Source organism: Echiichthys vipera, assembly GCF_963691815.1.
Source record: "Echiichthys vipera genome assembly, chromosome: 5".
Lineage (NCBI taxonomy): Eukaryota > Metazoa > Chordata > Actinopteri > Perciformes > Trachinidae > Echiichthys > Echiichthys vipera.
The window spans coordinates 14,554,431-14,568,241 of NC_139830.1; the positions used below are offsets into that span (position 1 = coordinate 14,554,431).

The following is a 13,811-nucleotide window of genomic DNA, read 5'->3' on the forward strand; positions in this document are numbered from 1 at the left end:
TGCTGCCAAGTGCGCTTCTCCCCCGTGGGAATGCACCTAAATGAAATAAATTACTAGGATACCACTCAAGCAGTATCCCCTGTGATATTATTGTGATTGCAAAGGACTATATTTAAACGTACGCATTGACCCGTCTCCCTGTCTTTTGCTGATGTAGCGGTGTTACACTTTCATCTAAAAACGTGCTCAAAATCACTGTATGAGCGCATTCATATTTCCAATTCCAGTGGTAGCGCAGCCCGCCTCTTCCCCATGCCATGGTGACTCTTCAAATCAGGGCTCCATTGATGCTGTCTTTTTTTACTTGTGGTGCACGCGCTTAACTCAAGGTGAAACTACTCCGAGTTGATCAAACAATGCAAATCTGCTGTTCTGGAACCGAAGAGTTCAGAGTTTCCTATCTCAGAGTAGATCAACTCAGAGTTCAGGTTTAGACTCAGAGTTTGTTGAACCTGCTTTGTGAAACGGACCCCAGATCAGTTTTGCAATGCAGAGTTCAGCTTGATGCTCAAGCTTGCTCTGCATATGTTGACAGCATTTTGTAAACATATTGTTGAATGGTAGAAATGCATTCTGAAAGTTTGCAATTTCATTTAATTCTCAAACAGGAGGCTCTGGGATTACTCAACACTCACTGCCAAGTCAGATTCCACTCATATTATAATATGTTCACATTATAATATGTTTCAGACCGCATCCATTCTGTTAGTACAGTCTGCATTATGATTGTGATTCTGCATGCTTAGTTGTAGTAGTAGTTGCCTTGCAAGTTTAGTTATCAAATTGAGACAGGAGCTGACATATGGGTTGGGTGATCACTGTAATACATGCATACTAGCATATGACAGCTATTCAATGGCAAAGTCATACAAGTATCGATGTCTTTTGTACCTGTGTGAATAATTCACAGACTAGAAAAAGAAACATGTTATGCATGTAACTATAGCGAGGCTTAACGGTAAAAAAATATTCAAATAAACCCTGGTTGATTGAGTGGTCTTATAAGAAAAAAAAACTATTTTAAAGCTGCAGAAGTTGACATACTTGGTCTGTAATAAGCATTGGCATGGTTACAGGTGTCGCTCATAGCAATGGCAAGACTGGTGATGAAGATTGACTCCATTTGCGTGTGCTCATTTCATTCTGTCTTGTGTAATAACATATGTAGAGATTCACTCTCAGTAGGAAATGCAGCTGTCATTTCCAAACACTGACAGAATGAGTGTTGTCAAAGAAGGCAGAGTGGGGAAATGTAATGTAATCCACATAATGGCCAAATGTGAACACCCAGCGACACATCATCTCAGATTCATCCGACAGGAACTTGTAAATCATATTGAAACTAGAAGTGCAGTTTTGGGCAAATATAGCTCTGGATTGGGCGGTTTAGCCATAGATTGGAGTGCAAGCAGAGCTAATGTCAGACTTGTTTTGTTAGATGATTTGCTGCAGTGGAATATGAGCTGTTGCTCCTTCTTGACCTCTGACTTATGACAGCTCAGTATGTTGAATAGAGAATTGTCCCAAAAGCTCTATGCACACACATGCGCGCACCCAAAACACACACACACACACACACACACACACACACACACACACACACACACACACACACACACACACTGTACATGTTGCCGAAGGAGGTTCACATGAATATTTGCATTCACCCTACCATGTAGCCATCCAAGAGGCCCAACTACCTGCTGCAGAAAAAATCCCCTAAACAATGACACTTCCTCCTCCAAATTTAACTGACTTCTTTAAACACTTTTGGTTCAGTCTTTCCCCAGTCCTACGCAAAACATAATGTTTCCCATCAGACACAGATAAAATGAACTTACTCTCATCACTGAAGTGCACTATGGACCAGTTCTCCTCTGTCCACACAACATGCTCATCAGCAAAGACAAGTTTTGCCTTTTTATTCTTTCTGCTGATGAGAGATTTGGTCACTGCAGAATGGGCTTTCGGTCCAAAAAGTCTTATATGACGAGACACTGTGTGCCAAGACAGATCCTTGCCATGTTAGGCACTGAATTGGGGAGCTACTCCAGCTGCAGTGTTGAACCGGTTCCCAGTTGAGGGTCTTCACATAATCCTGTCCTCTCTTGCACTTGTTTTACATGGACGACCAGCTTTTTTGAGGGACTTCAATAAATCTGTTTCCTTAGTAAAGTTTCAATATTCTTGAAATCACAAACTTGGAACGCCCATCCTCTCCCTGATGGCTGAGAGGGTCATTCCTTTGGCCTTCAACTGGACAACCTGCTGTCACAGGGTTTCATTCACTTTAGAGCGGCTTGCCATCTTGGAAAGTAACCAGGAGAGCTGCCAGATAGATAAGGTGTGTCCAACAATTGAGACATTGAGTTAATTGTCACCAAGTGCCATATTAACAGCAATAACTGGGAGGTATCTGAAAGTATCTGGAAGTGTTCTCTAATTTTGCTCACTGTTTTTTTCACAAAATAAAGGTTTTTGTTGAAGTGCCTTGTTATTAAAATACATGCCAGTACAGATGTGGTATAGCCACAACGTATATACTATCAAATTCTGAACAATTCAGAGCAACAACATTTCAGAATGAATCAAGTATTAAAAACTTAACTCGAATTTTTGAATTTTTGTGCACACAAACACACACTTGAATAGGCATTGATTATATTAGTCAGGGGGTTTTGAAGAGCATGTCTCAGAAACAGGGTTAACTAATACTCTGCAAACCAATGATTTTCCACGGACATACACACAAATGCACACAAATGCACACTCACACACACCTGGTGCTATAATGGCATTGATCGTAAGTAGTCAAGGGGTTTTGAGACTGCATCAGAGAGCCCTCTTTATGTTTTGAGCTCCTTCAGAAAATCGCTGGACTATTGGTGGTGTTTCTCAAGTGGATATGGTTCTAAACAGGGCTACCCGTTTAAATAAAAGTTAAATATAAAGGACACTAAGGGCACTGCATAGATCACAATATGCTGTTATCTGGAAGCTCTGGCTTGAGTAATATACTCAGTGGGAAATAGTAAAGAACTGTGACAAATACATGTACAATGTACCTTGTGTCACACAGCAATCTATCCACTCTCTGATCATGAAGAAGGAATACTGATTCTTTTTCAGTCAGGTCCAAAAAGTAACACTGATGAATGTTCAGCAAATGTGACATGGATCAGCTATGCTGGTTGCAGATATGCTGGTTGGATGTAACAGAGATAGATACCTAAAAGAAAAAGCTAAATAAATACATTTGTTAAGATGAAATGGCTTCCCCTTGCTGCACCATTATATTGTTTTCTCTCTCCCCTATTCCCTGCCCACCCCCACCGCCCGTTCCATCCACATCCCTCCTAATGGATATTGACCAAAGTAAAAGGTACTGATGCACAGACACACTCAGGACTTCTTTTACTCAGAACAAAGCTGGTGCAAGGATGATGCCTTCTAATTGATGTTAATAGTTGGTATCAGGGTCATGATTCAGCCATGATCTCATGTAATGAAATATGATTACGACAAATTATTCTTATGCAACATGACGTATTTTTGAAACGCGACATGAACACGTGGATTCGGTAGCATGATGGATCAGACAGTGACACAGGGAAGTTATTTAAGGCTAATACGTGTCACATCCATGTGTTTTTCCAAGTGCTTCACCACATTCCACATTTATTTCTAATGTCTTCTCCTCTTTTATTTGACAGTGGCTAGGTTAAAGAGATAGTTTTTTTTTTTTTTAAATTGGGGCTGTATGAGCTACTTATCCTGTAGTCAGTTACCTACAGTATAAGACGGTTAGCACGCCACTAGTTTGGAGAAGCAGAAAGGAGGACCGGCACAGAAGCTGCTTTGGGTGGTGTCAGCAGACATACTTTAGTCACCTTAAAAAAGGCCTGCCTAAAAAAAAGCAGTAATGGTTCCACGGTTCATGGAATAATCCTGTGTTTCACCAGTTGAACACTTTTAATGTGAAGCAGCAGCAGTAGGAACTAGACATCATTTCGTGTCACCCCAGCTGCGACTCCAAATCGTACCAGTGGCATAAAATGTTGGGGGAATGACCTCTTGTGGGGTGGGTTTAAGATGATGACTGACAGAAGAGCGTCTGCAGATCAATCCATCTAGGCAGCGTTGATGAAATATGAATTAGGTTTACATTACTGTATTGCCTAAAATGTTTTCAGAAACCCATTTTAGTGTACTGTTTAGCTGTCATTTGAGAAACTTTGAAGTGATTGTTTGTAGGTTACTTTTCATTCTCTTATTTGACTGTCTAATTGCATCCAGAGGAATTTTGGTCTGCAATGTTGATAAAATCTCTTGAAAATCGAATCTGAACTTAAAGATTCCAGACTAATACACATTTGTGAATTAGTCTGGGGATGCCAGGCTAGCGGACTCCACAACTGCCAATTAAAAAACTACTATATAGTGAGATCATTATTAAATATACTTAATGGCTATTGCAGGAAAAAATAATTTGATCAAAAACTAAGTTTAATTTTTAACTGTAAAGGATCTGAAATACTGAAAAAAAATGGAATGGGATTGCCTCAAAACAGTGCTCACATACTGTTTAACAATACATGAAATACCAATACCAATATACCGCAGTCACATGCACTAACATGCACACATGGCTGGACCGGCTATCAAAACACACAACAGAGATGGGATAACAACACACATACAAAGAGAGAGAGACTTCATTCTCTGCTCAAGACGCCATTACTCCACTATATCTCTACTTAGAAAATATTTGTTCGCTGTTAATGTTCTGAACGTCGATTACAAGTCCTTTAATGTGAGGCCAGGTTTTTTAAGCAGGGTTTTTAGACAGGTAATTCAAACATTATTTCAATGTATTGAGAGCCAGGTTACTTGGCTATGGGTAAAGAAAAATACCTAAAATGTGCTCATGTGGAGATAAATCACCGGTGTGTTGTGTCAGTTTCCGCAAGTGTGCATGTTTGTGTATGTATAGCTGCAATTAGGTCTTTAACTAAAAAAATTACAAAGAATCCTTGAGGCAAAAAAGTCGGCCTCCAAAGTTTGGGATCATTTCACACTTAAAAAGAAGCCAATAAGGAGCATTGTGTCCACTGAAAACTAGAACTGGCATACCGCAACAGCACATTGTTAACACCACTTCACTGAGCGCCGCTGTTTCGGTTTAACGAGTGACCCTGTTAACCTCTGTCCATGCAGTTAACTGGTCAGTGCGTCTACGGTTGCCATAGTGACTGCAGCTGTTAAAAACAGGAAGAGAATGCGCAGCTGTCCCTGTGAATGCCTCTATGTTCAGTTTTTCCTGACAATGTTAAAAATGACCTCACCTACCTGATCCGTCTTTATAGTTTTGTTTGAGGAAATATGTAATTCGCGTTTTGGTCGTCACTTGTTGTGAACAGGAAGAAAGCGAATGGCTCTTCCTGATATCTCTAATTAATTTTCTAAATAAATGTTTTTGTCTATGTGTCACGTAAAATTGTATGCCCCACTTTGAATTGTTTAAATACTAAACTTATTCATGGTAAATTGTGAGAGTATTGCCTACAACGCCTGTGAATATTCTCATTTTTCCAGGTCACCGTTATCCCCAGAGCAATTTCAGTCAAAAGCAACTGGACTTGGCTATTTGTCTAGGAAAACTTTTAACCTCTCATACAAGAGGCTTCATCAGTTCATGTACACATCTGACCAGGCTGGGACTGGTCCAACTAACTGGTGTGGAGATCCAGGTATTTAACCTCTCACAAGGCTGATGATGTCACTGGAACCCTTTGTGCTCCAAGTGCCAACGACCGTCGTTAGAGTGATAGTCTTTGGTGGGAAATAGGTTTCGACTTCGTAGTGCTCTATTGGGTCTTAACGACAGTCGTTGGAATAACAGATGGCCTCCTGTGACTCCCAGCCTGGTCAGGTGCATACATGAACTGATGAAGCCTCTTGGATGAGAGGTGAAACATCTTCCTAGACAAATAACCAAGTCCAGTTGCTTTTGACTGAAATTGCTTTGGGGATATTGCCTACAACACACACACACATGTCCTCTCTCTCACTCTACCTCACGCATGCATGCAAACACAAACAAACAAACATACCCACCCCTGTTTTAGGTTACCACACCAAATAGGCCTACCCCAGGCATAATATATTAATTGTTAGTAATGGTTAGTAATCACGCGGAATTATTGATTAATCGGTAGAATACTCGATTACAAAAATATAGATAATAGATACTATGTAAATTTATAGATACTATGTTATTTGATGGATGCTGTTTGCTTGTGTTCTGTCCTATTTCTTCAATAATTGTTTGTTTGAGAATGTTGTGGGCCTCAGGTGACAGTCCATCTAAGATCTGATACAGTTTACTTAGTATTGTAGACATTCAGACAATCTGCTTGATGATGTTGGGCTCATAAGACTGACAGCTACCCACACAAACATCTGAGCACTTACACCTGATTAGTAAGGAGTGTATTTTCTACCTACAGGGTCGGTCTGCCCACTAACTACCTCCAACCTTGAACAGGCAGGTGCAGATGGGAGGTTGCTATGCAAATCCGTTGCCATGCTTAGAACTGTAAGAAGCTGCTTGTCTCCAACAGTTAGCTCAACTGAATAAATAGTGTCCTCTCGAGCTTAGGAATAGCATCATTTGCAGTAGAGACCCCCATTTCCATATCACACAAGTGTTGACTTTTAAGAAGCTGTCTGATTCTCCTGTCAGCTCGGATGGATTTGACATAATCTCTCACAGGTTCTTCTTTAAAGGATTATTTTTTCCCCGAAAGACAGTTTCAGCTGTTGATCAAGAGAAAAAAGGTCATGCAGAGCTAAACTGGTTATCAGATAAGTCTGTAGGGCAGTGAAGACATTTGCTTCTGTTATCGTGAAGACAAAATGATATGTTTGACCATTTAATGTGCACCTCTGAAAAAAATTAAAAGCAGCACTTGCATGTTATAGTTTTAAAGACAACTGTCACTCACAACAGGATGTGGGAGATACCCCCAACCTGTTGCCATGACAACTTCAGAACATATGAAAATTCTGTAAAACTGAAAATAAACAGGGCTTTGCCTAACCTGACTATCACCAGATGACTTTCATTCTGCCTTGTTTTCATCTTGACTCCGCCTAGCTCCACTAAACTATCTGGGATCGCTCCATTGCAGAGGGATTCAGGGTCCGCAAAAAATGGTCAGACCAATCAGGACCGCCGGGTGGGGTTTTATAGATGTGAGGTAGCAGAGAAGCAACAACAATGGCGACTCACATCGAGGGAAGCAGGCGTCAACATCGATGCTGCTATTTCATCCATGTTGTCCAATTTAGCAACTATTTCTTCTTTAAAAGAACACCAGAGAACGACTCTGAAGGCTTTAGTTGGTGAAAACGATGTTTTTGCCCGTTGCTCTCATCAGCGTCACGGATTGGTTTCGATGTGAGTAGTTGAAGTGGCACATCAATAAAGATGACGGACAAGTGGTTTATCCAATCATATGCAATGGTTTTTGATAAGGCTCAGCCTCCTGAAATCACTTTGCTATGGAGCGATCCCAGATGGATGAGTGAAGCAAGGCAAAACGAAATACATCTGGCGAGAGTCAGGTTAGGCTTTGCCAGGGTTTCTGAGAGATTCAGGCCTAGTCCACACAAATACAGGTATTTATGAAAGCTAACTTTTCCCGATAAAAAATATCTCCGTCCACATGTAACTGCAAAATTCGCCTCCGTCATCTGGTCACGTCTAGGGTGCTCTACAAGCCTCCATGGATGCAACTTTTACAACTACAACTGTTTTCCGTCGCACAGTGTGACATTAAACAATGTCGACAAGAAGTTACGGTTTTCCTGTCCACACATAACTGCTGAAAAAGGACTTTTGGAAAAAGTTCACCCTGGACTCCAAATACAAAAAACCCTGGTTTCAGGAGCCAGAAACTGCAATTACGTGTGGATGAAACAAAATACCAGCGTTCGTCTGGATGGCCCCTCAGGCAATTATGTTGCCAGTGCTGTAAGTTTTACAGAGAATATGGAAGATTCCCCACCAAATGGCCCACCTCCAGCTAAATGACTGCAATAGTCTGCCACAAAGTTATATGACTCTCAAGCACAGGTCCACAAAAGTCCAACATGTCTTGGCTGTAGTACTATGACTAATATGTAATATTTGTCATACATTGACCTTTCTACCTGTTCAGATGATGCTTATTTCAATGGGACCCTACTAGTATTACATGGCTGCTAATACACCACTATTAAGAGGAATTATGATAATACCTTGAGCTGCTCTCGTTTATACCCATTATATTTAAACTTGGAATGACAGCATGCTGTATGTGCAATAGTAGCACAAAGCAGAAAAAAATACCTGTTTGGATCTGTTAAATTATCCCTTCTTTCTTTTTCACATACATTCATTTTTGACTTAATGTTGTAACAGATCGGTAGACACTAGTTTAAGCAATGTCATTCCCTTAAATCTGACAAAGTAAATTAACATCCTCCTCATGTCATACCCAACAAAATACAGAAAAAGGTCATATTTATAAAGCCAAAAATATAAGCAATGAAACAAGGTGGCAACAAGAACAGCACATCAATGCAGCACTGAAGCAAACAGACAGACATGCTTTAAAACAGCCACACTCTCACATTTGGCCCGGGCCCAGCAAACCAGGCAATGGCTCTGTTCCACAACAGACATCTTTATCATTTCAGTTGATTAGACTTTTACGACTGGGTGACTGGCTAATCTCCACTTGTATCATACATCATCTGCTATCATCCCCACAGCAGCAGCTAATGCCTGCTGACACACAACTACACACACACACACACACACACACACACACACTGACAAACGCCTACAGGCACAATTTTTTTTTACTAATACTCAGAATTAGAAGAATCCATAGATGTCACCATTTATACTATAATATAGACTAAGACAGACAGATTGCAAATTGACAGTGTAGATAGACAGACCTGTAAACCAGTGTGTCATCCCCAGAGCTGTTGTACTGGACCTGGAACATCCTGACTCCAGTTGTAGGAGTCTGACTGCTCCATCTAATAAGGGCAGAGTTTCCTGTCAGCTCCACCAATGAGACCCTCCGGTCGACCCCTCTTGTCTCGTTGTTAGGCAGCGCAACCTTAGAGGAGGTTAAAATGTCAGAGGGGGCGGGGTCAGAGGACGGGTCTCGGCTGCGGCTTGTGCTGTTTGCCAGATGGGGCATGGCTGTGACGACTAGCTCCACCCTTCCTGTGGATTCACCTGCTGCATTGGAGGCAATGCAGGTGAAGTTACCTGAATCCTTCAGGGATGTGACATTGATATCCAGGCTTCCGTTAGGGAAAACCAAAGTTCTGAAACAAATTGAGATGCATAATAAAGTTATTTAATTCAGTACAGTAATTGAAATGTAAAAATTACACCAAAACATACCAAAACATATACCCATACATACTGTTCATTCATATTCGAATTGGACAGGCCATTTTACTACCCATTGATTTCAATTAAGAAAGAAGCATTCTGTTCTGGTTGCAAAATGATCCACCATTATTCAGTCACTTTCAATTTAGGGCGGTAGTAGCTCAGTCCATTGGTGTGTTGGCTGGGAACCGGAGGGTCGCCGGTTCGAGTCCCTGTGTGGACCATGAATGGAGTGTGGACTGGGGGCTGGAGAGGTGCCAGTTCATCTCCTGGGCACTGCTGAGGTGCTGTTGAGCAAGGCACTGAACTCCCAACTGCTCAGGGTGCTGGTCACTGGCAGCCCCCTCGCTCTAACATCTATCCATTAATTTGCATGTATATAGGTCCTGTCTGTGCATGTTTGTATTTCGGGCCTGTGTGTGTAACATGATTAAAAATAATAGAGTGAAAAAATCGAATTTCCCCGTTGTGGGATTAATAAAGTTCTTCTTCTTTAAGACGCAACTCCCATTTGGTCCACACCTCCCAATCCTGTGAGCCCACCGTCAAACACACAGGAGCCAAAGTATGCCAACTAGGTTATCTGATGGAAATGTAAAAAAGGTGTGACCTCAACAACTTCCTACTAATCCTGATTCCGAGTTGGCCCACAACTCTTGTGCCTACGCCCTACTAGTACAGCCAAGACAAAAATTATGTGAGACACACTGTCTGACATTTTAACTCGGTTGCACATTGGCACATAGCACTGAGCTGCAGCAGTACATGGAATATCTAAACAGCCCCTCTCTCGCACCTGCCAAATTATTTGCCACATTTCTAACATCATTGAATACGAAGTGTTGCTCTCAGAGGACATATGTCCTGTATGAACATATTGCTTTTAATTTTGAGAAATTGTACAATATATACGGCAGGCCTTTGCAGAAAAGTAATTAATTGTAGACTAAACAAGACTGTATTGAAATAATGTTCGTACCTGGAGCCATTAGATATAAGTCGCCCTTCAGGACTGATCCAGTGAACTTCAGGCTCGGGGTCGCCATTAGCTTTGCATTTCAAGCTAGCTGGTTGGCCTTCCATAGCCACTGTATGAGGTGACTTACGGGTCAGAACTGGTGGGTCACAAATAAACTCCTAAAGAGCAAAAAAAAAGAAAAATAATTTATAGTATTCTTATTTAAATTATTATGCGTCTGTCTTGGTTACAGACTAAATACAACATTGTTTTTATTAGTTTCCTGCCAGGGAAAAGCTCAAAATGTCACCTCTTCAGGTATTGTCCAGAAGTACTTGGCACTGAGGTCGGGAGGGGAGGCGCATGTCTCAAGGTCGTCTTCTCTGGTCAGTCTTCTTAACCACAGAAGTTCACAGTTACAGTGAAGGGGGTTGCCACCAAAACTCAACACCAGGGAGGAGAGGGGGGAGCCTTTTGACTTGGCATAAACTGGTATTCTCAGGAACAACGGGTCAGGGGGAATTTTCTTCAGCTTGTTGGACGTCATGTCTAGCCTGTAAAAGGATGGAGTCGGGACAAGATAAGAGTTGGATAAGAGGAGAGAGGGACAAACAGAGAGACTCACATATTATCATTAGATGAACAGTAATTGGCTCAGTTGATCAGTAAACCAGCCTGTTTATGTATCTGTTCATCATTTGTACACACATCATCTGCTCTTCAATCCATTTACCTGGCCAGCTTGTGTAGGTTGGTGAATACCCCTTGGGGAACATTTTCTATGAGGTTATGATCCATATTCAGGGTATTGACATTGGTTAGGCGCCCAATCGTGTCCCAGGGTGCCTGGGCAAGGTTGTTGTAGCTGAGGTCGAGATCCTCCAATGTGGACAGGAAGTCGTCAAAGGCATGGGGAGATATGGAGTGCAGTTGATTGTTTGCAAGAATCAGGTGACGAAGGTTGGTTAGGCCTTTGAAATGGTCATCCTGGTTGGTGAAAAGCAAAACATTCTGTGAGAAGCATTACAGTATTATCATAATAAAGTTACTGTAACAATCTACTGGACTGTTTTGTATACTGTTACTGTATGTATCTTTCTGCGTATCGTTCAACCATTAACCATTCGCCCAAAGGATGGGCCTGTTTATCAGTTCAATGGTCAATTTGGCTTTTCATTCCCATTAACCACCATTAATCCATCCAGTCCTCCATCCATCAGTCTCACCTTGATCACAGTTATTCTGTTAGAGTCTAGGTGGAGTGCTCTCAGTCGCCGCAGGTCACTGAAGGCTGAAGGGAGAATCTGACTGATGGTGTTTCTGGACAGGGTCAGATGTAGCAGGCTGGTCATGTTGGCAAAGTCCTTTCTTCGGACAGCTAGGAGTAAGCAGAATAAATACAAAGAAATGTTCCATCAACTGAGTCCTAAGTGAACGAATATATTACGGTAGCTATTAAGGAAACAATGGAAGTCAGGAGAAAACAACTCTATGTATTACATAGATTTTGAAGCACAAAAAGGAAGTTGTTGTTGCTGAAAAGATATATGCTTTTCCGCTACACATGCTGCTATGATCACATTTGGTTGTATGCAAACCATTGTCTTTTATGGTATTTAAATTGGCATTGCTCATGCCTAATTAGCTTCTAGAGTTCAGAGCCTGGACCAAACGATACTACAAATGTTTTATTAATTCCTGTAAAATAAACTTTTTGCCAACATACAATGAGAACCTCAGTTGACAGCATAGAGATTCTGGTTTCTCCCAAAAGCAGATACAGAATATTCTGTTTTTTTTCATAAAGGATAGTGCCAAACTGAAATTGATTTGGACGTGAACAATGTAACTTGAATAACTATGGTGTGGTATTGTAAATGGCGCATTAAATTATCTTTCTGGTCTCTGTGAAAACAATCTTTTATTTTAGTTTGTGTGTCTTTTGTTTTGCCAAACTATGGAATTTAATTTATTTTAAATTGAGCCTGGGAAGATTAGGTAGCTGCCTTGGTGGGAGCTAATGGGAATCCAGATTAAAGTAAAAGGATAGAAAACACTTGAGCTTTTAAAAATAAGTATGTTTCAAAGTATCCGAGAGAGCTCTTTGTTATAAGTAGATGAATCATGAATGAGATTTGTTTGACTGAAAGACAAAACAAAAAAGTTTTAAAGTATGAAAGTATATAAAAATAAAATGTTATATATATATTTAACCTTTCAATATATTGCTCACTCTTTATTGCTACAGCGGCTGCTACTCAGTATCATAGCATGCATCAATTTCCCCTTGTGGAACTTAATCAAGACAATGGTAAACGAAGAAGAACAGACTGGACCATACAAGTTGTCTTAATGCCTTGCCTTGATATATGGTAAAATGGAATAGAGGACAGACTGGCAGGTCCCTTACCTGTAATGAAATTCTCTTGGAGCCGTAGCTCCACAGTGCGACGGTCAATGGCCGTAGGAACAAACAGCAAGCCTGTCTTTGAGCAGAGGATAGCGAGCGATGGAGAAAGGCTCTGGCACATACAGCGTTTCGGACACGGCTGTCCCCTGCATGCAGCTGCCAGCAACAGCAAAGAGAACCACAGCCGTTCCATTATCCTCCGGTGGGAATAGGGCAACTGGAAGACAGAAGGAAATGAGAGATGAGTTGATGTGGGAACAAAGATAGCATCCCTCAAGACAAGGGAATGACAGGAAGTCACTGGCCAGCAGGGAAAATTAGTCATAAAAAAGACAAACTGTTTAAACATACTGTAAGCATTTACTCATATGTAAAGCCCTCACTCAACAAAATGAGAGGTTCCTTTTATTTTATCATTACCAGAAAAACAAAAATAAATGCTAGTAGATTGGTAAATTGGCTAGCCTGCTAACCGCAACACACTTTGCTCTGCAGTGGTGATCCACAGCCGTCAGTGATCTTTACTTCAGCCCAGATACAGGAAAAAAATAAGTAGAATAATGAATAAGTAATGTGAGCTGATCCAAAACTGACTCGTACATACCATTTTAAAAGCTCTTTATTGTACCATGCCACATTTACAAAAAAAAAAATTACAAAAATTGTGATGATTAATAAAAGAACCCATGTCTGGTCCAGAAGTTCTTTCACTTAGTTTTATTCTGAGCCACAATGAAATTGTCCATGTCCATGCCTGTGCTACATGCATCTATTCCGCAGCTTGACTAAATTACACAATGCTGTGAGCTCATAATGCACAATATCATTGTGTGGCTCCATGGGGAGCTGGTATTTTCCCGATGCACACTGGGGAATCGTCTACATCTGTACCTGTTTGATATTTTTGTAAGATGTAGGTATGGAACGTTAAAAAATAATAATAATATATGTAACAGTCTTTCTTGCAACTTTCATCAGCA

At 40.9% G+C, this 13,811-nt stretch overlaps 1 protein-coding gene across 1 annotated transcript in view; it reads right to left on the reverse strand.

Annotated features, from left to right (window-relative positions):
* Positions 1–13,024, reverse strand: part of LOC310947289 (leucine-rich repeat and fibronectin type III domain-containing protein 1-like protein) — a gene marked incomplete at both ends in the record, with an annotated part of 62,462 nt that extends 49,438 nt beyond the window's left edge. Inside the window, 6 exons of the mRNA XM_083914074.1 lie at positions 9,013–9,393; positions 10,443–10,600; positions 10,732–10,975; positions 11,155–11,408; positions 11,648–11,799; positions 12,832–13,024. Coding sequence (XP_083770200.1) covers positions 9,013–9,393; positions 10,443–10,600; positions 10,732–10,975; positions 11,155–11,408; positions 11,648–11,799; positions 12,832–13,024 — 1,382 coding nt within the window. The remainder of the gene's footprint in view (positions 1–9,012; positions 9,394–10,442; positions 10,601–10,731; positions 10,976–11,154; positions 11,409–11,647; positions 11,800–12,831) is intronic.
* Between the last annotated feature and the right edge of the window lie 787 nt (positions 13,025–13,811).